The 26,109-nt window shown below is 45.4% G+C and overlaps 1 protein-coding gene and 1 gene segment (V, D, J or C); both read right to left on the reverse strand.

The window, feature by feature from the left end:
- Positions 1–6,118: 6,118 nt before the first annotated feature.
- LOC137356890 (immunoglobulin lambda-1 light chain-like) lies at positions 6,119–22,404 on the reverse strand. The gene is made up of 4 exons (XM_068022729.1): positions 22,334–22,404; positions 9,441–9,556; positions 8,196–8,528; positions 6,119–6,447 (listed from the first exon to the last, which is right to left on the reverse strand). Exons 1-4 carry the CDS (start codon positions 22,402–22,404, stop codon positions 6,119–6,121), a joined length of 849 nt encoding a protein of 282 aa, XP_067878830.1.
- Positions 22,405–22,518: 114 nt separating this feature from the next.
- On the reverse strand, positions 22,519–25,135 carry LOC137356891 (probable non-functional immunoglobulin lambda variable 11-55). The segment is given in 3 exon segments: positions 22,519–22,847; positions 24,592–24,924; positions 25,087–25,135. Coding segments are annotated over 3 exon segments (711 nt in total).
- Positions 25,136–26,109: the final 974 nt, after the last annotated feature.

A 26,109-nucleotide genomic window follows, 5' to 3' on the forward strand; every position in this document is an offset into this window, starting at 1 on the left:
AGACTTGGGCGGAGAAATGGCAGATGGAGTTTAATCTGGACAAATGTGAGGTAATGCATTTTGAAAGGACTAATGCAGGTGGGAGGTATACAGTAATAGGCAGAACCCTTAGGAGTATTGACAGACAGAGAAATCTGGGCGTATAGGTCCACAGGTCACTGAAAGTGGCAACGCAGGTGGATAAGGTAGTCAAGAAGGCATACGGCATGCTTGCCATCATTGGTCGGGGCATAGAGTATAAAAATGGCAAGTCATGTTGCAGCTGTACAGAACCTTAGTTCGGCCACACTTAGAATATTGCGTGCAATTCTGGTCGCCACACTACCAGAAGGACGTGAAGGCTTTGGAGAGGGTACAAAGGAGGTTTACGGATGCTGCCTGGTCTGGAGGGCATTAACTATGAGGAGAGGTTGGAAAAAGTCGGATTGTTTTCACTGGGACGACGGAGGTGGAGGGGCGACATGATAGAGGTTTACAAAGTTATGAGCGGCATGGACAGAGTGGATAGTCAGAAGCTTTTTCCCAGGGTGGAAGAGTCAGTTACTAGGGGACATAGGTTTAAGGTGCGAGGGGCAAAGTTTAGAGGGGATGTGCGAGGCAAGTTTTTTACACAGAGGGTGGTGAGTGCCTGGAACTTGCTGCCAGGGGAGGTGGTGGAAGCAGATACGATAGCGACGTTTAAGAGACATCTTGACAAATACATGAATCGGAAGGGAATAGAGGGATATGGCCCTGGAAGTGCAGAAGGTGTTAGATTAGGCAGGTATCAAGATCGGTGCAGGCTTGGAGGGCCGAATGGCCTGTTCCTGTGTGGTACTGTTCTTTGTTCTTGTTCTTTGTTCTCTCTGTCTATCTGTCCATCTCTCTGTCTATCTATCTGTCTATCTATCTATCTGACTATCTATCTATCGATTTATCTATCTGTCCATATCTATCTATCTATGTATCTATCTATCTGTCTATCTATCCACGTGTCCATCTCTCTTGCTCTATCTATTTGTCTGTCTGTCCATCTCTATCTATCTGTCTGTCCATCTCTATCTATCTGTCTGTCCATCTCTGTCTGTCTGTCTGTCTGTCCCTCAGTACTGACCCTTTGACAGTGCGGCACTCCCTCAGTACTGACCCTTTGGGAACTGAATATTCCAGGGTATTTGACAGTTTGGAATGACAGGAAGCAAGGAAAGGGAGGTGGTGTAGTTCAGTTAATAAAGGATGAGATCAGTACAGTGGTGAGAAATGATCTTGTATCAGAAAATCAAGATGTGGAATCAGTTTGGGTGGAGATATGAAATAGCAAAAATTCATACTGGAGCTGCACTGTGGAACAGAGTATAAATCAAGAAATAAGGGGGGCTTGTAAGGAAAATACTGCAGTAATCCTGGGTGATTTTAATCTTCATATAGATTGGAGTAATCAAACTGGTAAAGTTAGATAGAGGATGAGTTCATGGAGTGTACTCAGGACAGTTTCTTAGAACAATACATTCTGGAACCAATCCGGGAGCAGGATATTTTAGACCTGGTAATGTGTAAGGAGACGGAATTAATTAATGACCTCTTAGTAAAGGAAGAATAGAAAAGTAGAATATTATTTACATGGAGAGAGACTGCAGAATGCTGCAGTACAGAGGGATCTGGGTGTCCTTGTACATGGATCACAAAATGTTAACATGCAGGTTCAGCAAGTAATTAGGAAGAGAAATTGAATGTTGGTATTTATTGCAATGGGGATGGAGTATAAAAGTAGGGACATCTTGCTCCAACTGTGCCGGGTATTGGTGAGACCGCACCTAGAATACTGCATACAGTTTTGGTCTCCTTATTTAAGGAGGGATAGACTTGCATTGGAAGCAGTTCAGAGAAGGTTCACTTGGCTGATTCCTGGGATGAAGGGATTGTCTTGTGAGGAAAGGTTGAGCAGGTTGGGCCTGTACTCATTGGAGTTTAGAAGAATGAGAGGTGATCTTGTTGAAACATATAAGATCCTGAGGGGGCCTGACAGGGTAGATGCTGAGAGGATGTTTCCCCTCGTGGGGGAATCTAGAACTAGGGGGAACAGTTACAGAATACGGGGTCTCCCATTTAAGACGGAGATGAGGAGGAATTTTTTCTCTGAGGGTCATTAATCTTTGGAATTCTCTTCCCCAGGGAGCAGTGGAGGCTGGGTCATTGAATATATTCAAGGCTGAGTTGGAGAGTTTTTTGATCTACAAGGGAGTTGAGGGTTATGGTGGGGGGCAGACAGGAAAGTAGAGATAAGGTCACAATCAGATCATCCGTGATCTTATCGAATGGCGGAACAGGCTCGAGGGGCCGAATGGCCTTCTCCTGTTCTTATTTCTTATGCTTTTATGTTGAAGATATCGTACCTGCTGTATTCAATACCTGTCCAGGTCTTTAAAGCCCAAAGTGGCCGTAACTGTTCCTATCTGTGCAGAGAGCCCTTGGCAGTAATATAATATAATGAAAATGGCCTGGCTGAAACTCCCCGGGTCTGGATATCTCAGTACAGATCGGGGAAGGGGTGGTGGAGTGCTGGAATCTGGGCCTTCCCAGCAAGTGTCCTGTAAGGGAACTGAATGACCTCAACGAAGGAACGAGTTCACAGAGGGAGATGAGGCTGATGTGATTGTAGTGTGTGCGAACAAGAGGAGGCCATTCAGCCCTTCGAGACTGCTGTACCATTCCATTAGATCATAGCTGGTCTGTACCTTAACCCCATATACCCTGCCTTAGCTCCATAGTCCTTGCTGCCCTTACCCAATAAAAATCTATCAACCACAATCTTTATAACTCCAATTTTTAATGAAGTGCATTTCTATAGCGTCTTTCACAACCTCAGGATGTTCCCAAAGTGCTTCGCAGCCAATGAAATACCTTGAAAAGCAATATTGGGAAATGAAGAATGGGATGTAGAGCAGGAGGAGTTCAGTTCAGTTCTCCTGAGGGGCCCAGTCCAGATAATGGGTTGTTTTGTTATAAATGTGTGACGTGTCCAAGAATGTAACCGTTTAACGGTGTTTCTCGGATTTCCGTCCTGTTTCTGTGTGTGTTTCAGAGCAGGGGAACTGGGCCCAGATGCTGCTGCTCTCTGCTGCTTATCAGACAGTGAACAGGGATGTTTCGGTTCCTCCCCGAGGCTCCTCTCCCACCCCCTGCAGCGAGTGACCACACCACCTGCACCACATCACAAACAAGACAAAAACAGCATCGATTTGGGTATCAGGATCTAAAATAAGGCTTTCAGAACACCGCCCAGGTCCCCTGTGGTTGATGACGAGGGCTTGATCTGAGCTGCATTCAGTGCCATTCTCAGACCCAGTCTGGAACCTGGCTGTTCGGCCATGTGAATCATCAACATTGTGGATTTAACTGGACGGATAAACGTTTGATGGCCTTTAAGATACTCCTTAAAACCTACCTCTTTGACCGAGCTTTTGGTCACCTGCTCTAATATCTCCGAATGTGGCTCAGCATTAAACTTTGTTTGCTGACACTCCTTGCGACGTTTTATTACATTAAAGGCGCCATATAAATGCAGATTGGTTGTTGTTTGCAAATGACAATTCGTTGAAGACCTTAATAACTAACCGACTGCAGGCCATGAAGTACATCAACTAAAGCCACAATTAAAACTCAAGGCTTCTGATGTAAGTACAGTACTGAAGGAATACCGCACTGCCGGAGGGGCTATCTGTCACTTGGAATCTGCCCTCTGTTAAAGATACTGCAACCCCTATTTAGAAAAAGAGTTGGGAATTCTCCCCCATCCCCGTGTCTTGGCTGATATTTATCCTTCAATCAATATCACAAAAAAAAATCACCTGGGTCATTATCTCATTGTTATGTGTGTGGGATCATGCTGTGCACAAATTGGCTGCTGTGTTTCCTACATTACAACAGTTGACTAGACTTCAAAAAAAAATACTTGGTTGGCTGTAAAGCGCTGTGGGACATTCTGAAGCTGTGAAAGGAGGCTCACTGTCACCTTCTCAGGGGGACAACTAGTGATGGACAATAAATGGCTGGTCTTACCAGAGATGCCCACATCTCGAGAATGAAGAAGTGCAGGTTCTGTCTCTCTGGACGCTGTGATGTCCCCTTGTAAAACATATTGAAACTAAATAGTTCTAAAAACATCTGCATAAATACAGCATCCTCAGACTCGAGATGAGGATTAAACCTGCATTTAATACCTCTTTCAGTGCGTGGCCCCTTTAAGGTGTGCTGAGGGACTGGGCTTTTCCAGCACTCTCTGTCCATTTACTCTTTGAGGTGATGCAACCGATACCCACTCCACAGCCGGAGGCTCAGTTAACAGCCCTTCCCTCTTATGGCCCCTAGTTCTGCTCTCACCCGCAAGTGGAAACGTCTCACCTTATCGAGTCCTTTCATAACCTTAAAGGGCTCCATCAGGTCCTACCCTCCCCCCCTCTCAGTCTTCTCTTTTCAACCTATCCTGGTAGCCTATCTCAGTACTGGTACCATCCCAGCACATCTTTTCTTGCACCTTCTCCAGTGTCATTTTATAACATGGAGACAGGAACAGTGCACAGTAATTCCAAGTGTGGTCTAACTGAGGTTCCCTACAAGTTTGACTTAATGTATCTGCTTCTCAATTCTATCCCTCGAGAAATTAACCCCGGTGTTTGGATTGCTTTTTATAAGGCCTTATTCAGCAGCATTGCTGCAGTTACTCTATAACCCTCGATCCACAACCCAATTTAGACTCTTTCTTCCCCACCTCCCCCTCCCTCCAGGACTAGGTGACCTCATTCATCCTCCCAAAAAGTAGCACCTCACACTTATCCATACTGACCTTCATTTGCCAATTACACACCCATTCTGCATGTCACTTCATGTCCTGTCATTTGTGATGGACCTAATATTAACTGCAGCCTCCCCCAATTTGGAGTCATCAGCAAACTCTCAAATTGTACCTGGGGCTAGTCTGTCCCGTGCCATCCCATCTCTCGGACCGGGATAGTGAGCAGTTCTCCCTGGGAGGGACGGTATTTTATTCCAAACAGAGGGTTTTCCTGTAAATCACATGCAATGATGGTCTAGTATGGGAGAAACTACACTTTAGGATGGGAGGGTTGTTGAGAGGGTGCAGAGGAGGTTGACCGGAATGGTTTCAGGGATGGGGGAATTCTAGTGATAAGGTCAGCCTGGAGAAGCTGGGATTGTTTTCCTTGGAGCGAAGGAGATTGCAGGGAGATTTAATAGAGGTGGACAAGATTATGACAGATCTGGATAGAGTAGACAAGGAAAAACAGTTCCCATTAACTGATGGTACTAGGGCTAGGGGACACATATTGAACGTTTTGGGTAAGGGATACAAGGGGGGGGGATGTGAGGAAGAATTTATTTATTTTTAAATGCAGTGAGTGACAATGACCTGGAACTCAGTGCCTACCAGAGTGGTGGAAGCTGGAGACAATGATTTCAGTAACAAACTGGGGTGGGGTGGGGGGACACTTGAAGGAAATAAATTCGCAGGGGGCCACGGGGGTGCGGAGAGTGGGACTGACTGGATTGCACTACGGGGAGCTGGCACGGACCCGAGGGGCCGAATAGCCTCCTTCTGTGCCAGAAATGAAATCGAATTCGTTTAAAATAGTTAACTCTGCTTGAATATTTTTTTTTAAATCTGCCCAAAAGAAAATTCCTCTAATCGCCATTATTCGTACAGTTAACCACTGACTTGCACCAATATCCACCTCAACTCACCCCCCCCCCCCACAAAAAATAACAGAGCAATTTGAATTCATGTCATCTTTATTAAAACAGCCACACACAGAGAGATACACTTTTCAATTCTAACAAATGGTACTACTGAGAGAAAGGAGAGAGGGAGCAGAACCCATCCAGCTCCAAATGGGAATGTACTCCCGGGATAGGTGGTCCTGATATTCACTGTCACCCACCTGCGCCCCCCAGTTAAAATTGGATCCAAAATTGGATCGTTAAACTGCGATTGAAGTGACTGTTTCAACATCGTTGGCCACATTTGCTACAGTGATTACATTGTAAAACAACAACAACAACATTCCACATATTGAATCATATTTCATCAGCAATAAATCAAACTCTAAACCCCAGTTGCCCCCTCTCAGTCGGAACAAGCGGTGGAGCTGATGGTTTTGAGGAGAGGTGAGCTCAGAGAGCCGTGGTCCACACTGCAGGTATAGCTGGAGCCCTTATTCCAGGCAGTGGCGGGGACTCTCAGGTAACTGCTCAGGCTGTAGGTTTGATCACTGTCCGTGGACACGGTGCCTGTGGTCACCCCGCTGTCTGTCTCTTTATCATCCACTCTCCAGAGAACCCGCACGAAACCCGGCTTAAAGCGGCTCACCAGGCAGGACAGAGTAGCCCATCCCGAGTCTATTTCTTCCGAGGAAGGAGGGAGCAGGAGAACTGATGGTTTCCGATCCTCACTACCTGTGTGTGAGAGACAGGGTGGAAGAAAGGAATCTCACTGTTAGTATCAATCATTTTTTCTAAAAGGCACATCCAGAATTAGTAACACATACTATAATTTAAAACAAACATTTAACTTGACTTCAGACTTAGGTAGAGACAGTAAATAATATAATAGCCTGAGTGTTTCCAGCACTCGATTTCAGATTTCCAGCATCTGCAGGATTTTGCTTTGATTGGATTAAAATTAAATATTTAGTCCAATCTTAACTCCCTGTCAATTGAGAGCTGGACTTGTACATGGATTCGAGACATTCATATAAATTAATTAACTGAATATTAAATACAACAGACAATATCGAATTGTTTAAAATTCAGGGGCAGATTAAAATCAAAAGTTTATAAATTGAGGAAGTTTCACATTTCGGATAGGCTGTACTGGAGGTCTTATGGAGGTGCTCGGAGTATGTATTGGGAGTAACTCAACCTCCCAGATCCACACTCAGAGTTCGGTGATCACCTCACCAGGAAAAATTCTTTATTTAAAAAAAAGAGTTTTAAAAGTAATAAAGTTCGGGGCGGTTTCCATTTAGAAAGTAGGTTAGACACTTCACATGAAGGAATGACAGCCGGAAGGAGGGGGCTGGGAAGGGAGACGGGGACTGGGGGGTAGAGAGACCGGGTGCGTGAGGAACAGACAAGATGGGGGGAGGGGGCGCAGAATGAGGCCATTCGGTCCATCGAGTCCCTGCCGCAGCCGAACCCCACTTCCCAACTTTGGGAGTCTTTTTTTCAGGTGGGGGAGGGGGTGCTAGTGTCAAACTCGACCCCCTTTGAGTGTGAGTAAAATTCCTGTTTGTAAATCTTCCAGCAACACCCGGGGCAGGCTCGCTATTTATACAACAGTGCAGCGAATAGACGGAGAAGTCCACACCTGCACACTGCAGACCTGGCCGAACAGACTCGAGGGGCTGAATGGCCTTTCTCCCCTGTTCATTCTGCATTTTTATTTTGCCAATGGAGTTTTTCCTCGGTTCTGAGGAAAGGTCAGAGACCCGAAACTGTTCACCGTTTCTCCCTCTCTCTCCGCAGAGGCTGCCCAGACCTGCTGAGTATTTCCAGCATCTTCTGTTTTTTTATTTCAGATTTCCAGCATCCGCAATTGTTTTGCTGCTATTTTAGTGTTTATTTTTCTACCCTCCAGAATCCAAATTCCCAGCACTGAATCAGTGGACAGAAAAATAAAAATCTGACCCAATTTGTTTTCACCGTTATCAGGGCAGATCCGATTCTGCAACAATAAATGAATAAATAATTGAAACAATATGAATGATAGGATGAGGGAATTACTTACTCCGTAAACTCAGGGCGGTCCCAGGTCCGAAGGTAAACACAGTGCAGTGTTTTAATGGGACGGGTCACTTAAAACCCAGGCTGGGAAGAAAGAGGGGAAAATATTAATAATCTGTCCTTTATCACATTCCCTTTCACATTCTGCCTTTCACTGGGGCCGGAATGCTGAGAGTCTGGAGAAAGATTTTCACATATCAGTGAGGAAACCTTGAGAATATCAGTGTTTACCTACCCAGCGAATAGTCCAAATATTGGGGAAAATCCAAATAAACCCATGGAATTCCAGTGAGATTTTCCACAAGTTACATAAGGAATATTTCTGAAGCTCATTCCACAGTCTCAGGCAGGAATATTTCAGTAGCTGTTGGAATTCTGAGTGGTTCTGTTGATACAGTTTTTGTATTGCCCTTTCTCACTGTGTATGTAGCCTGCTGAGTATTCCGCGGCAGCACAGTAATAGACGGCGGAGTCTCCCGGTTCCAAGCTGCCGATGGTCAGAATGTGACTGTTACTGGAGGTGTCTCTGGAAGGTTTAAAACGGTCCGTGAAGCCGGTGCCTCGATAGATGCTACCACTTGGATAGTGGGCTAACACCCACACCGGAGCCTCCCCGGGTCTCTGTCGGTACCAGCTCATGTAGTAACTGCCCATTTTGCCGTTCTGCATCGCACACTTTAACTCGGAGGTCTCACCGGCGGAGACTGGGTCTGAAATTGGGGTCTGATTGAGGACAGGAACCGCCAGGACACCTTCAACACAAAACACAAGAGAGAGAAAAACACATTCAGTTTATTGGGGCAAAAAAGCAAACTGATAAATAAACAGGCCGGGCTCCCAAATCCCTTTGCTTCCTAATCTAATGGTTTACAAATGAATAATTGAGTAACGTTCTGTTAACATAAGTCTCTCACCTGTTAAATGGAGTAGCAGGGTCCCCAGGAGATACATTACTGCAGCCATTCCCTCCGGGGGGGAAAAAAACCCGTGAAGAATTTGTGAGCAGGGTTTTACTGTAACTCCAGAAAGTGGATCCAGTTACAGTGCCGGACAAGGTGAGACCAGTATCTATTATATGAACCTGTATGCAAATACAGGGAGGGTTGAGAGGAGCAGGGGCGGCGGGGGGGGGGGGGGGGGGGGGGAGGGGGGGGTGGGGGGGGGGGGGGGGTGGACCAGACCAGATTTTTTTTATTGAGCCTCTATTGGTCCCCAATTAAACATTTCCATGTATTTATTTCCACCGAGTTGAGGGTTAATTCACAATAATTTCTGATTTTAACCCCCCCTTCTCATGTCAAGAGTGTGAGATTTAAAAGAACAACTGTAGAAATTGCACATTTTATCCCAGATGGGCAAAGACAAAAGCCCTTCAGAATCCAGTGCCTTGAATTCATCCAGAACAAGTTTAACCCAGCGATCGTTAAGGATTTGTTTTTTTTTATATTTGGGTCTGCAATGTGTACTTAAACACATATCTTTATATCCAACACGCTGGTGTTTGCAACAAAGCAGTTCATTGGAAGGATTGGAATGGAAGAGATTGACTGGACTGCTTCTCTGAGCTGCTCTTTTTTCCGATCCGCCACTGTACAAGTGCACTGCTTGTCCTGGCGTTTGAGCCGAGTGTAGGGTCAAAACACTCGTTTCTCACTCAGGCCGACGTTCAGAAACAGCCAGAATCAACTCCAATATCCGTTTTAATTGGTAATGCAACGAGGAGTGAGATTCTGACCGGGCAAGCTGACTGCTCGGATAGTTTCTGTGTTGTGTCCGGATCCTGTGTTAAGTCCAGTTTCAATGAAATGTGTTTTCCTGCTGCAACAGTTCCTGCCCTGACTTTTTTTTGTTGCAACTAAACCACATGTATCGGAACCTCAGTCCCAGGCATACATTTGTTTTAACATTCCATTTCAGATGTTTTATGTCAATCACTCGATGCCAAGGGAAAACGTTCAACAAGTTGCTCGTGAGAGGAGTTAGTTTCTTTAAAATGAATATTTTCTATCTTTTTATTTAAAATTCACTTAATTGGATGTGGACATCACTTGGCCCTGCCCGCATTTATTGCCCATCCCTCATTGCCGTTGAGGGCGGCACAGTGGCGCAGTGGTTAGCATTACAGCCTCACAGCTCCACGAACCCGGGTTCGATTCCGGGTACTGCCTGTGTGGAGTTTGCAAGTTCTCCCTGTGTCTGCGTGGGTTTTCTCCGGGTGCTCCGGTTTCCTCCCACAAGCCAAAAGACTTGCAGGTTGATAGGTAAATTGGCCATTATAAATTGTCACTAATATAGGTAGGTGGTAGGGTAATATAGGGACAGGTGGGGATGTTTGGTGGGAATATGGGATTAGTGTAGGATTAGTATAAATGGGTGGTTGATGTTCGGCACAGACTCGGTGGGCCGAAGGGACTGTTTCATTGCTGCATCTCTAATCTAATCTAAAGGTGGTGGTGGAGTCGCCTTCTTGAACTGCTACAGTGCAGTGCTTTTTGTACAACAGAACTGAGGGCAGTTAAGAGTCAACCACATTGCCGTGGGTCTGGAGTCACATGTCGGCCAGACCAGGTGAGGACGGCAGATTTCCTTCCCTAAAAGGACATTTGTGAAACAGATGGTTTTTTGTTAATGAACATTCAATTTATGGTCACCATTACTGAGACTAGGTTTCAATTCCAATTTTTCTTTTAATTAATTAGTTGAATTTAAATTCCATGGTGGGATTTGAACTCGTGTCTCCAGAGCATTATCCTGGGCCTCTGGATTAGTAATATCTAGTGCCATAACTACTACGCCACCTTGTGATGGATCAATATTAATTCTAGAAATGTGATAGGATTTGAGCCAGTGAAAGGGAGAGGGTGGGAAGAAGAACAGCAGGGAAGGTCTGTGACAGGGGTGGAGGGCAGGAGAGATTAAATGACAAAAAGGGTGTCAAGGTGCAAAGCCAAAGGGAGTGGTAATAAAAGATGTGTCTGGAGGAGATGTGAATGGCAGGATCGGAACACAAAGTAAAGGAAATAAGAGGTAAACAAGAGAGATAAAATAACAAATCAGCAAAGAAAAGGGCAACAAAAATGAGGGCAGGGGGGTTACAAACTAAAATTGTAGAATTCAGTGTTGAGTCCGGAAGGTTGTAGAGTGCCCAGTCGAAAGATGAGGTGCTGTTCCTGCAGTTAGCCTCCGATTACTGACATGTTCAGTCAAGTCAGTGTCGACTAGCTGCCCCCTAGACAGAGAATTTCACCCCTCCCCCATTCAAAATCCATTTCTGATTTCTGAACAGACCCACCTCCCTCCCCTCCCACCAGGCAGATTCTCTGGGTCATTTTCAACTAACCCTAACCTGCATTACTATAGAGACCTCAGGATGTCCTAAAGACAGACAAATAAACACCTGTTTTGAAGTTTTGTCATTGTAACATCGTAATAAAGTGTTTTCCCCTGCTCCCCTTGACCCCCTCCCTGTATTTGCATATTGACTAATATATAGATACTAGTCTTCTCCGGGTTCCCGGAGTTACAGTAATATTGTTGAAGTGAAAGCACAATTGCTAAATGTGTGAGAAGCTGAACTCAGCTTTGCCCATGTAGTTGAATGGAGAGTGCACATATGTAGTTAAATGGAGTCATCCACGTATGTAGTTAAATGGAGTGTGCCAGTGTGCAGTAAAATGGGGTTGTGCACATGTCTAATGGAAAGCAGTTCAGCACCTCTAGGTTCATAGAATCTCTCACTTTGCACAGCAGATGTCACATGGCTGCAGCTTTGCCCAGGGAGCCTACCCGGTTCACACAGGATAGGCCAGGTGTTAAAGCAAGAGCATTTGGTGTTGCCTATTGAAGCTTGCACAGCGGTTAAAGGAAAATACAATTAAAGCTCACAAGATGGGAATCTTGTAAAGTGTCAGCCATGGCCTCGTGGCTTCAAGTCACAATCCAGAGACTTGAGCACAAAAAGCAGTCTCACATTCGCCGTGTAGTACTGAGGGAGTGCTGCACTGTCAGAGGGTCAGTACTGAGTGAGTGCCGCACTCAGAGGGTCAGTACTGAGGGAGTGCTGCATTGTCAGAGGGTCAGTCCTGAGGGAGCGCTGAACTGTTGGAGGGTCAGTACTGAGGGAGTGCTGAACTGTTGGAGGGTCAGTACTGAGGGAGTGCTGCACTGTCGGAGGGTCAGTACTGAGGGAGTGCTGCACTGTCTGAGGTGCCATATTCACAAGTCCCCCTCAGGTGGACATTATCGATCCCATGACTCTATTTGAAGGAGAGCAGGTGCCCTGGACAATATATATTCCAACATTAACACCTAAAGCTGTAACTGGTCATTATCACATTGCTATTTGTGGGAGCTTGCTGTGTAAATGACTGTCAGATTTCCTGCATTTCAACAGTGACTACATTTCAAAACACACTTCAAAAGTACGTCATTAGATGTAAACCACTTTGGGGCAGCCTAGTGATCAGACCTCTCTGTCTCTCCATCTGTCTATCTGTCTATGTATCTGACCACCCATCTATCTATCTATCTATCTATCTATCTGTCTATCTATCTGTCCATATCTATCTATCTATCTATCTATCTCTCTATCTATCTATCTATCTATCTATCTGTCCATATCTATCTCTCTATCTATCTATCTATCTATCTATCTATCTATCTGTCCATATCTATCTCTCTATCTATCTATTTATCTATCTATCTGTCCATATCTATCTCTATCTCTCTCTCTATCTATCTATCTATCTATCTATCTATCTATCTATCTGTTCATTTCTATCTATCTTTCTCTCCATATCTATCTATCTCTCTATCTATCTATCTATCTATCTGTCTATCCATCTATCTGTCCATCTCTTGCTATCTATCTATCTATCTGTTTATCTATCTGTCTGTTTATCTATCGATCTGTCCATATATATCGATCTATCTATCTATCTATCTATCTATCTATCTGACCATCTATCTATCTATCTATCTATCTATCCATCTATCTGTCCATCTCTTGCTATCTGTCTATCTATCTGTCTATCTATCGATCTATCTATCTATCTATCTGACTGACTATCTATCTATCTATCTATCTATCTATCTATCTATCTATCTATCTATCTATCTATCTATCTATCTATCTATCTATCTGTCAATCGATCTCGGAGGGCGGAGTTCCAGACCGGTAAGTGCAAAAACCTTACTTCGGGGATTCTCGGACAGACTCGGAGGGCGGAATTAACCTCGGTGATTCTCGGACAGACTCGGAGGGCGGAGTTAACCTCGGGGATTCTCGGACAGACTCGGAGGGCGGAGTGAACCTCGGGGATTCTCGGACAGACTCGGAGGGCGGTGTTCTCCTCGATGGGTCGAAGGGCCTGTTTCAGTGCTGTATCTCTAAATAAAAAATAAAAATAAATAAAATAATATTTATAGTAGAAATCTAGCACTGGGGACCATATCGTTTATTATAACAATTTAGTAAGGATTTAATAAGTATTTATTTTATATTAATGAACTAATTAGTGATAGAAATGTCAGTTAAAGGGGTGAAGTGCTTCACCTGTGAGATGTGGGAAGTCCGTGACACTTCCAGCATTCCGGGCGACTCCGCCTGCAGGAAGTTTACCCAGTTGCAGCTCCTCACAGACCACATGGATCGGTTGGAGCGGCAACTGGAAGCACTTGGGAGCATGCAGGTGGCAGAGAGCGTCATAGACAGGAGTTTTAGAGAAGTGGTTGCACCCAATGTGCAGGCAGATAGATGGGTGACCGCTAGAAGGAGCAGGCAGTCAGTGCAGGAATCCCCTGTGGCTATCCCCTTCTCCAACAAGTATACAGTTTTGGATACTGTTGGGGGGGATGGCCGAGCAGGGGAAAACAACAGCAGCAGCCAGAGCAGTGGCACCACGGCTATCACTGTTGTTCAGCAGGGAGGGACAAAGCGCAAAGAACAATAGTTATAGGGGACTCTATAGTCAGGGGCACAGATAGGCGCATCTGTGGACGTGAAAGAGACTCCAGGATGGTATGTTGCCTCCCTGGTGCCAGGGTGAAGGATGTCTCTGAACGGACAGGGGGCATTCTGAAGGGCGAGGGTGAACAGCCAGAGGTTGTGGTACACATCGGTACCAATGACAAAGGCAGGAAGAGTGCTGAGGGCCTGCAGGGGGAGTTTAGGTAGTCAGGTAGAAAGTTGTAATCTCTGGATTAAACCCTGTGCCGCGTGCCAGAGAGGATAGAAATAGGAAGATAGTGCAGCTAAACACGTGGCTGAGCAGCTGGTGTCGAAGGGAGGGTTTCAGATATCTGGACCATTGGGCTCTCTTCAGGGACAGATGGGACCTGTACAAGAAGGACGGGTTGCATCTAAACTGGAGGGGCACTAATATCCTGGCTGCAAAGTTTGCCAGCGTCACTCGGGAGGGTTTAAACTAGTGTGGCAGGGGGGTGGGAACCAGAGCAGTGGGACAGCTAGAAAAATAAATGAGGAGGACATAGTAAATAAGGCCAGTAAGACTAAGTGGAAGAGCAGGCAGGAAGATGTTGCTGAGCACAGCGGGACTGGTGCTCTGAAGTACATTTCTTTCAATGCGAGAAGTATAGCAGGTAAGGTAGATGAAATTAGAGCTTGGATTAGTACTTGGAAATATGATGTTGTTGCTATTACAGAGACTTGGTTGAGGGAAGGGCAGGATTGGCAGCTAAATGTTCCAGGCTTTAGAAGCTTCAGGTGGGATAGAGGGGGATGTAAAAGGGGTGGGGGAGTTGCATTACTGGTTAAGGAGAATATCACAGCTGTACTGCGGGAGGACACCTCAGAGGGGTCATGCAGCGAGGCAATATGGGTGGAGCTCAGGAATAGGAAGGGTGCAGTCACGAAGTTGGGGGTTTACTACAGGCCTCCCAACAGCCAGCGGGAGGTAGAGGACAAGATATGTAGACAGATTTTGGAAAGATGTAAAGGTAACAGGATTGTGGTGGTGGGTGATTTTAACTTCCCCGATATTGACTGGGACTCACTTAGTGCTAGGGGCTTGGATGGGGCAGAATTTGTGAGGAGCATCCAGGAGGGCTTCTTGAAACAGAATGTAGATAGTCCAACTAGGGATGGGGCCATTCTGGACCTGGTATTGGGGAATGAGCCCGGCCAGGTGGTCGAAGTTTCAGTGGGTGAACATTTCGGGAGCAGTGACCATAATTCCATAAGTTTTAAGGTACTTGTGGATAAGGATAAGAGTAGTCCTCGGGTGAAGGTGCGAACTTGGGGGAAGGCTAATTATAACAATATTAGGCAGGAATTGAAGAATTTAGATTGGGGGCGGCTGTTTGAGGGTAAATCAACATCTGACATGTGGGGAGTCTTTCAAACGTCAGCTGATTAGAATCCAGGACCAGCATGTTCCTGTGAGGAAGAAAGACAAGTTTGGCATGTTTCGGGAAATTTGGATAACACTGGATGTTGTGAGCCTAGTCAAAAAGGAAAAGGAAGCATTTGTAAGGGCTGGAAGGTTAGGAACAGACGAAGCACTTGAGGAATATAAAGACAGTGGGAAGGAACTTAAGCAAGGAGTTAGGAGGGCTAAAAGGGGTCATAAAAAGTCATTGGCAAACAGGATTAAGGAGAATCCGAAGTCTTTTTATACATGTATAAAGAGCAAGAGGGTACCAGGGAAAGGGTTGGCCCACTCAAGGATAGAGATGGGAATCTATGTGTGGAGCCAGAGGAAATGGGCGAGGTGCTAAATGAGTACTTTGCATCAGTATTCACCAAAGAGAAGGACTTGGTGGATGATGAGCCTAGGGAAGGGAGTGCAGATAGTCTCAGTCATGTCATTATTAAAAAGGAGGAGGTGTTGGGTGTCTTGCAAAGCATTAAGGTAGATACGTCCCCAGGGCCTGATGGGATCTACCCTAGAATACTGAGGGAGGCAATGGAAGAAATTGCTGGGGCCTTGACAGAAATCTTTGCATCATCATTGGCTACAGGTGAGGCCCCAGAGGACTGGAGAACAGCCAATGTTGTTCCTTTGTTTAAGAAGGGTGGCAAGGATAATCCAGGAAATTATAGGCCGGTGAGCCTTACGTCAGTGGTTGGGAAATTATTAGAGAGGATTCTTCGGGATAGAATTTACTCCCATTTGGAAACAAACGAACTTATTAGCGAGAGACTGCATGGTTTTGTGCTGGGGAGGTCATGTCTTACTAATTTGATTGAGTTTTTTGAGGAAGTGACGAAGATGATTGATGAAGGAAGGGCAGTGGATGTTATCTAAATGGAATTTATTAAAGCCTTTGACAAGGTCCCGCATGGCAGACTGGTACAAAAGATAAAGTCACACGGGATCAGAGGTGAGCTGGCAAGATGGATACAGAACTGGCTCGGTCATAGAAGACAGAGGGTATCAGTGGATGGGTGTTTTTCTGAATGGAGGGATGTGACTAGTGGGGTTCCGCAGGGATGAGTGCTGGGACCTTTGCTGTTTGTAGTATTATAAATGATTTGGAGGAAAATGTAGCTGGTCTGATTAGTAAGTTTGCGGACGACACAAAGGTTGGTGGAGTTGCGGATAATGATGAGGATTGTCAGAGGATACAGCTGGATATAGATCGGTTGGAGACTTGGGCGGAGAAATGGCACATGGAGTTTAATCCGGACAAATGTGAGGTAATGCATTTTGGAAGGACTAATGCAGGTGGGAGGTATACAGTAAATGGCAGAACCCTTAGGAGTATAGACAGACAGAGAGATCTGGGCGTACAGGTCCACAGGTCACTGAAAGTGGCAACGCAGGTGGATAAGGTAGTCAAGAAGGCATACGGCATGCTTGCCATCATTGGTCGGGGCATAGAGTATAAAAATTGGCAAGTCATGTTGCAGCTGTACAGAACCTTAGTTAGGCCACACTTAGAATATTGCTTGCAATTCTGGTCGCCACACTACCAGAAGGACGTGGAGGCTTTGGAGAGGGTACAGAGGAGGTATACCAGGATGTTGCCTGTTCTGGAGGGCATGAGCTATGAGGAGAGGTTGGAAAAACTCGGATTGTTTTCACTGGAACGATGGAAGTGGAGGGGCGACATGATAGAGGTTTACAAAGTTATGAGCGGCATGGACAGAGTGGATAGTCAGAAGCTTTTTCCCAGGGTGGAAGAGTCAGTTACTAGGGGACATAGGTTTAAGGTGAGAGGGGCAAAGTTTAGAGGGGATGTGTGAGGCAAGTTTTTTACACAGAGGGTGGTGAGTGCCTGGAACTTGCTGCCAGGGGAGGTGGTGGAAGCAGATACGATAGCGACGTTTAAGAGACATCTTGACAAATACATGAATAGGAAGGGAATAGAGGGATATGGGCCCCGGAAGTGCAGAAGTTGTTAGTTTAGGCAGGCATCAAGATCGGTGCAGGCTTGGAGGGCCGAATGGCCTGTTCCTGTGTGGTACTGTTCTTTGTTCTTGTTCTTTGTTCTCTCTGTCTATCTGTCCATCTCTCTGTCTATCTATCTGTCTATCTGTCTATCTGACTATCTATCTATCGATTTATCTATCTGTCCATATCTATCTATCTATGTATCTATCTATCTTTCTATCTATCCACCTGTCCATCTCTCTCGCTCTATCTATTTGTCTGTCTGTTTATCTCTATCTATCTGTCTGTCCATCTCTATCTATCTGTCTGTCCATCTCTGTCTGTCTGTCTGTCTATCCCTCAGTACTGACCCTTTGACAGTGCGGCACTCCCTCAGTACTGACCCTTTGGGAACTGAATATTCCAGGGTATTTGACAGTTTGGAATGACAGGAAGCAAGGAAAAGGAGGTGGTGTAGTTCAGTTAATAAAGGATGAGATCAGTACAGTAGTGAGAAATGATCTTGGCTCAGAAAATCAAGATGTGGAATCAGTTTGGGTGGAGATATGAAATAGCAAAAATTCATACAGGAGCTGCACTGTGGGACAGAGTATAAATCAAGAAATAAGGGGGGGCTTGTAAGGAAAATACTGCAGTAATCCTGGGTAATTTTAATCTTCATATAAATTGGAGTAATCAAACTGGTAAAGTTAGATCGAGGATGAGTTCATGGAGTGTACTCAGGACAGTTTCTTAGAACAATACATTCTGGAACCAATCCGAGAGCAGGCTATTTTAGACCTGGTAATGTGTAAGGAGACGGAATTAATTAATGACCTCTTAGTAAAGGAAGAATAGGAAAGTAGAATATTATTTACATGGAGAGAGACCGCAGAATGCTGCAGTACAGAGGGATCTGGGTGTCCTTGTACATGAATCACAAAATGTTAACGTGCAGGTACAGCAAGTAATTAGGAAGGCAAATATAATGTTGGTATTTATTGCAATGGGGATGGAGTATAAAAGTAGGGACATCTTGCTACAACTGTACCGGGCATTGGTGAGACCGCACCTAGAATACTGCATACAGTTTTGGTCTCCTTATTTAAGGAGGGATATACTTGCATTGGAAGCAGTTCAGAGAAGGTTCACTTGGCTGATTCCTGGGATGAAGGGATTGTCTTATTAGGAAAGGTTGAGCAGGTTGGGCCTGTTTAGAGTTTAGAAGAATGAGAGGTGATCTTATTGAAAAATATAAAGTCCTGAAGGGGCTTAATTGGGTGGATGGTGAGAGGATGTTTCCCCTCGTGGGGGAATCTAGAACTAGGGGGAACAGTTACAGAATACGGGGTCTCCCATTTAAGAAATGAGATGAGGAGGAATTTTTTCTCTGAGGGTCATTAATCTTTGGAATTCTCTTCCCCAGGGAGCAGTGGAGGCTGGGTCATTGAATATATTCAAGGCTGAGTTGGAGAGTTTTTTGATCGACAAGGGAGTTGATGGTTATGGTGGGGGGCGGAGAGGAAAGTGGAGTTAAGGTCACAATCAGATCATCCGTGATCTTATCGAATGGCGGAACAGTCTCGATGGCCCGAATGGCCTTCTCCTGTTCTTATTTCTTATGCTTTTATGTTGAAGATATCGTACCTGCTTTATTCAATAGCTGTCCAGCTCTTTAAAGCCCAAAGTGGCCGTAACTGTTCCTATCTGTGCAGAGACCCCTTGGCAGTAATATAATATAATGAAAATAGCCTGGCTGAAACTCCCCGGGTCTGGATATCTCAGTACAGATCGGGGAAGGGGTGGTGGGAGTGCTGGAATCTGGGCCTTCCCAGCAAGTGTCCTGTAAGGGAACTGAATGACCTCAACGAAGGAACGAGTTCACAGAGGGAGATGAGGCTGATGTGATTGTAGTGTGTGCGAACAAGAGGAGGCCATTCAGCCCTTCGAGACTGCTGTACCATTCCATTAGATCATAGCTGGTCTGTACCTTAACCCCATATACCCTGCTTTAGCTCAATAGTCCTTGCTGCCCTTACCCAATAAAAATCTATCAACCACAATCTTTATAACTCCAATTTTTAATGAAGTGCATTTCTATAGCGTCTTTCACAACCTCAGGATGTTCCCAAAGTGCTTCGCAGCCAATGAAATACCTTGAAAAGCAATGTTGGGAAATGAAGACTGGGATGTAGAGCAGGAGGAGTTCAGTTCAGTTCTCCTGAGGGGCCCAGTCCAGATAATGGGTTGTTTTGTTGTAAATGTGTGACGTGTCCAAGAATGTAACCGTTTAACGGTGTTTCTCGGATTTCCGTCCTGTTTCTGTGTGTTTCAGAGCAGGGGAACTGGGCCCAGATGCTGCTGCTCTCTGCTGCTTATCAGACAGTGAGCAGGGAGGTTTCGGTTCCTCCCCGTGGCTCCTCTCCCACCCCCTGCAGCGAGTGACCACACCACCTGCACCACATCACAAACAAGACAAAAACAGCATCGATTTGGGTATCAGGATCTAAAATAAGGCTTTCAGAACACCGCCCAGGTCCCCTGTGGTTGATGACGAGGGCCTGACCTGAGCTGCATTCAGTGCCATTCTCAGACCCAGTCTGGAACCTCGCTGTTCGGCCATGTGAATCATCAACATTGTGGATTTAACTGGACGGATAAACGTTTGATGGCCTTTAAGATACTCCTTAAAACCTACCTCTTTGACCGAGCTTTTGGTCACCTGCTCTAATATCTCCGAATGTGGCTCAGCATTAAACTTTGTTTGCTGACACTCCTTGCGACGTTTTATTACATTAAAGGCGCCATATAAATGCAGATTGGTTGTTGTTTGCAAATGACAATTCATTGAAGACCTTAATAACTAACCGACTGCAGGCCATGAAGTACATCAACTAAAGCCACAATTAAAACTCAAGGCTTCTGATGTAAGTACAGTACTGAAGGAATACCGCACTGCCGGAGGGGCTATCTGTCACGGAATCTGCCCTCTGTTAAAGATACTGCAACCCCTATTTAGAAAAAGAGTTGGGGAGATCTCCCCCACCCCCGTGTCTTGGCTGATATTTATCCTTCAATCAATATCACAAAAAAAAAATCACCTGGGTCATTATCTCATTGTTATGTGTGTGGGATCATGCTGTGCACAAATTGGCTGCTGTGTTTCCTACATTACAACAGTTGACTAGACTTCAAAAAAAAAATACTTGGTTGGCTGTAAAGCGCTGTGGGACATTCTGAAGCTGTGAAAGGAGGCTCACTGTCACCTTCTCAGGGGGACAAATAGTGATGGACAATAAATGGCTGGTCTTACCAGAGATGCCCACATCTCGAGAATGAAGAAGTGCAGGTTCTGTCTCTCTGGACGCTGTGATGTCCCCTTGTAAAACATATTGAAACTAAATCGTTCTAAAAACATCTGCATAAATACAGCATCCTCAGACTCGAGATGAGGATTAAACCTACATTTAATACCTCTTTAAGTGCGTGGCCCCTTTAAGGTGTGCTGAGGGACTCTGCTTTTCCAGCACTCTCTGTCCATTTACTCTTTGAGGTGATGCAACCGATACCCTCTCTGCAGCCGGGGGCTCAGTTAACAGCCCTTCCCTCTTATGGCCCCTAGTTCTGCTCTCACCCGCAAGTGGAAACGTCCAGCCTTATCGAGTCCTTTCCTAACCTTAAAGGCCTCTATCAGGTCCTACCCTCCCCCCCTCTCAGTCTTCCCTTTTCAACCTATCCTGGTAGCCTATCTCAGTACTGGTACCATCCCAGCACATCTTTTCTTGCACCTTCTCCAGTGTCATTTTATAACATGGAGACGGGAACAGTGCACAGTAATTCCAAGTGTGGTCTAACTGAGGTTCCCTACAAGTTTGACTTAATGTATCTGCTTCTCAATTCTATCCCTCGAGAAATTAACCCCGGTGTTTGGATTGCTTTTTATATGGCCTTATTCAGCAGCATTGCTGCAGTTACTCTATAACCCTCGATCCACAACCCTATTTAGACTCTTTCTTCCCCACCTCCCCCTCCCTCCAGGACTAGGTGACCTCATTCATCCTCCCAAAAAGTAGCACCTCACACTTATCCATACTGACCTTCATTTGCCAATTACACACCCATTCTGCATGTCCTGTCATTTGTGATGGACCTAATATTAACTGCAGCCTCCCCCAATTTGGAGTCATCAGCAAACTCTCAAATTGTACCTGGGGCTAGTCTGTCCCGTGCCATCCCATCTCTCGGACCGGGATAGTGAGCAGTTCTCCTCTGGGAGGGACGGTATTTTATTCCAAACAGAGGCTTTTCCTGTAAATCACATACAATGATGGTCTAGTATGGGAGAAACTACACTTTAGGATGGGAGGGTTGTTGAGAGTGTGCAGAGGAGGTTTACTGGAATGGTTCCAGGGATGGGGGAATTCTAGTTATAAGGTCAGCCAGGAGAAGCTGGGATTGTTTTCCTTGGAGCGAAGGAGATTGCAGGGAGATTTAATAGAGGTGGACAAGATTATGACAGATCTGGATAGAGTAGACAAGGAAAAACAGTTCCCATTAACTGATGGTACAAGGGCTAGGGGACACAGATTGAACGTTTTGGGCAAGAGATACAGGTGCGGGGGAGGGGGGGTGGTGGTTGTGAGGAAGAATTTATTTATTATTAAATGCAGTGAGTGACAATGACCTGGAACTCACTGCCAGCAGAGTGGTGGAAGCAGGAGACAATGATTTCAGTAAGAAACGGGGCAGGGGGAGGGGGCACTTGTAGGAAATAAATTCGCAGGGGGCCACGGGGGGATTGGGACTGACTGGATTGCACTACGGGGAGCTGGCACGGGTCCGAGGGGCCGAATAACCTCCTTCTGTGCCAGAAATAAAATCGAATTCGTTTAAAATAGTTAACTCTGCTTGAATATTTTTTTATTAAATCTGCCCAAAAGAAAAATCCTCAAATCGCCAATATTCGTACAGTTAACCACTGACTTGCACCAATATCCACCTCAACTCACCCCCACCCCCCCCCCCCCCCTCCCCAGAAGAAAAATAACAGAGCAATTTGAATTCATGTCATCTTTATTAAAACAGTCACACACACAGAGATACACTTTTCAATTCTAACAAATGGTACTACTGAGAGAAAGGAGAGAGGGAGCAGAACCCATCCAGCTCCAAATGGGAATGTACTCCCGGGATAGGTGGTCCTGATATTCACTGTCACCCACCTGCGCCCCCCAGTTAAAATTGAATCCAAAATTGGATCGTTAAACTGCGATTGAAGTGACTGTTTCAACATCGTTGGCCACATTTGCTACAGTGATTACATTGTAAAACAACAACAACAACATTCCACATATTGAATAATATTTCATCAGCAATAAATCAAACTCTAAACCCCAGTTGCCCCCTCTCAGTCGGAACAAGCGGTGGAGCTGATGGTTTTGAGGAGAGGTGAGCTCAGAGAGCCGTGGTCCACACTGCAGGTATAGCTGGAGCCCTTATTCCAGGCAGTGGCGGGGACTCTCAGGTAACTGCTCAGGCTGTAGGTTTGATCACTGTCCGTGGACACGGTGCCTGTGGTCACCCCGCTGTCTGTCTCTTTATCATCCACTCTCCAGAGAACCCGCACGAAACCCGGCTTAAAGCGGCTCACCAGGCAGGACAGAGTAGCCCATCCGGAGTCTATTTCTTCCGAGGAAGGAGGGAGCAGGAGAACTGATGGTTTCCGATCCTCACTACCTGTGTTTGTGAGAGACAGGGTGGAAGAAAGGAATCTCACTGTTAGTATCAATCATTTTTTCTAAAAGGCACATCCAGAATTAGTAACACATACTATAATTTAAAACAAACATTTAACTTGACTTCAGACTTAGGTAGAGACAGTAAATAATATAATAGCCTGAGTGTTTCCAGCACTCGATTTCAGATTTCCAGCATCTGCAGGATTTTGCTTTGATTGGATTAAAATTAAATATTTAGTCCAATCTTAACTCCCTGTCAATTGAGAGCTGGACTTGTACATGGATTCGAGACATTCAGATAAATTAATTAACTGAATATTAAATTCAACAGACAATATCGAATTGTTTAAAATTCAGGGGCAGATTAAAATCAAAAGTTTAAAAATTGAGGAAGTTTCACATTTCGGATAGGCTGTACTGGAGGTCTTATGGAGGTGCTCGGAGTATGTATTGGGAGTAACTCAACCTCCCAGATCCACACTCAGAGTTCGGTGATCACCTCACCAGGAAAAGTTCTTTATTTAAATAAAAAAAGTTTTAAAAGTAATAAAGTTCGGGGCGGTTTCCATTTAGAAAGTAGGTTAGACACTTCACATGAACGAACGACAGCCGGAAGGAGGGGGCTGGGAAGGGAGACGGGGACTGGGGGGTAGAGAGACCGGGTGCGTTAGGAACAGACAAGATGGGGGGGCGCAGAATGAGGCCATGCGGTCCATCGAGTCCGTGCCGCAGCCTAACCCACTTCCCAACTTTGGGAGTCTTTTTTTGAGGTGGGGGAGGGGGTGCTAGTGTCAAACTCGACCCCCTTTGAGTGTGAGTAAAATTCCTGTTTGTAAATCTTCCAGCAACACCCGGGGCAGGCTCGCTATTTATACAACAGTGCAGCGAATGGACGGAGAATTCCACGCCAGCTCACAGCAGACCTGGCCGAACAGACTCGAGGGGCTGAATGGCCTTTCTCCCCTGTTCATTCTGCATTTTTTTTTGCCAATGGAGTTTTTCTTCGGTTCTGAGGAAAGGTCAGAGACCCGAAACTGTTCACCGTTTCTCCCTCTCTCTCCGCAGAGGCTGCCCAGACCTGCTGAGTATTTCCAGCATCTTCTGTTTTTTTTATTTCAGATTTCCAGCATCCGCAATTGTTTTGCTGCTATTTTAGTGTTTATTTTTCTACCCTCCAGAATCCAAATTCCCAGCACTGAATCAGTGGACAGAAAAATAAAAATCTGACCCAATTTGTTTTCACCGTTATCAGGGCAGATCCGATTCTGCAACAATAAATGAATAAATAATTGAAACAATATGAATGATAGGATGAGGGAATTACTTACTCCGTAAACTCAGGGCGGTCCCAGGTCCGAAGGTAAACACAGTGCAGTGTTTTAATGGGACGGGTCACTTAAAACCCAGGCTGGGAAGAAAGAGGGGAAATATTAATAATCTGTCCTTTATCACATTCCCTTTCACATTCTGCCTTTCACAGGGGCCGGAATGCTGAGAGACTGGAGAAAGATTTTCACATATCAGTGAGGAAACCTTGAGAAAATCAGTGTTTACCTACCCAGCTAATAGTCCAAATATTGGGGAAAATCCAAATAAACCCATGGAATTCCAGTGAGATTTTCCACAAGTTACATATGGAATATTTCTGAAGCTCATCACACAGCCTCAGGCAGGAATATTTCAGTTGATGTTGGAATTCTGAGTGGTTCTGTTGGTGCAGTTTTTGTATTGCTCTGTCTCACTGTGTATGTAGCCTGCTGAGCTATCGTAGGCAGCACAGTAATAGACGGCGGAGTCTCCCGGTTCCAAGCTACCGATGGTCAGAATGTGACTGTTACTGGAGGTGTCTCTGGAAGGTTTAAAACGGTCCGTGAAGCCGGTGCCTCGATAGATGCTACCACTTGTAGAGTGGTATAACACGTACACCGGAGCCTCCCCGGGTCTCTGTCGGTACCAGCTCATGTAGTAACTGCCCACGTTGCCGTTCTGCATCGCACACTTTAACTCGGAGGTCTCACCGGCGGAGACTGGGTCTGAAATTGGGGTCTGATTGAGGACAGGAACCGCCAGAACACCTTCAACACAAAACACAAGAGAGAGAAAAACACATTCAGTTTATTGGAGCAAAAAAGCACACTGATAAATAAACAGGCCGGGCTACCAAATCCCTTTGCTTCCTAATCTAATGGTTTACAAATGAATAATTGAGTAACGTTCTGTTAACATAAGTCTCTCACCTGTTAAATGGAGTAGCAGGGTCCCCAGGAGATACATTACTGCAGCCATTCCCTCTGGGGGGGAAAAAAACCCGTGAAGAATTAGTGAGCAGGGTTTTACTGTAATTCCAGAAAGTGGATCCAGTTACAGTGCCGGACAAGGTGAGACCAGTATCTATTATATGAACCTGTATGCAAATACAGGGAGGGTTGAGAGGAGCAGGGGCGGCGGGGGGGTGGGGGGGGGGGGGGTGGTGGACCAGACCAGATTTTTTTTATTGAGCCTCTATTGGTCCCCAATTAAACATTTCCATGTATTTATTTCCACCGAGTTGAGGGTTAATTCACAATAATTTCTGATTTCAACCCCCCCCCCCGCCCCCCCCGCACTTCTCATGTCAAGAGTGTGACATTTAAAAGAACAACTGTCGAAATTGCACATTTTATCCCAGATGGGCAAAGACAAAAGCCCTTCAGAATCCAGTGCCTTAAATTCATCCAGAACAAGTTTAACCCAGCGATCGTTAAGGATTTGTTTTTTTTTAATATTTGGGTCTGCAATGTGTACTTAAACACATATCTTTATATCCAACACGCTGGTGTTTGCAACAAAGCAGTTCATTGGGAGGATTGGAATGGAAGAGATTGACTGGACTGCTTCTCTGAGCTGCTCTTTTTTCCGATCCGCCACTGTACAAGTGCACTGCTTGTCCTGGCGTTTGAGCCGAGTGCAGGGTCAAAACACTCGTTTCTCACTCAGGCCGACGTTCAGAAACAGCCAGAATCAACTCCAATATCCGTTTTAATTGGTAATGCAACGAGGAGTGAGATTCTGACCGGGCAAGCTGACTGCTCGGCTAGTTTCTGTGTTGTGTCCGGATCCTGTGTTAAGTCCAGTTTCAATGAAATGTGTTTTCCTGCTGCAACAGTTCCTGCCCTGACTTTTTTTTTGTTGCAACTAAACCACATGTATCGGAACCTCAGTCCCAGGCATACATTTGTTTTAACATTCCATTTCAGATGTTTTATGTCAATCACTCGATG

Source organism: Heterodontus francisci, chromosome 46, assembly GCF_036365525.1.
Source record: "Heterodontus francisci isolate sHetFra1 chromosome 46, sHetFra1.hap1, whole genome shotgun sequence".
Classification (NCBI taxonomy): Eukaryota; Metazoa; Chordata; class Chondrichthyes; order Heterodontiformes; family Heterodontidae; genus Heterodontus; species Heterodontus francisci.

Coding starts and splice junctions, on each gene's coding strand:
- LOC137356890 (XM_068022729.1), bottom strand. CDS start 22,404: ATGTTGAAACAGTCACTTCAATCGCAGTTTAACGATCCAATTTTGGAT. Junction 9,557..22,333: donor ATTTTAACTGGGGGGCGCAG/GTGGGTGACAGT, acceptor GACTTAACACAG/GATCCGGACACAACACAGAA. Junction 6,448..8,195: donor CTCAGCAGGCTACATACACA/GTGAGAAAGGGC, acceptor TCTCACACACAG/GTAGTGAGGATCGGAAACCA.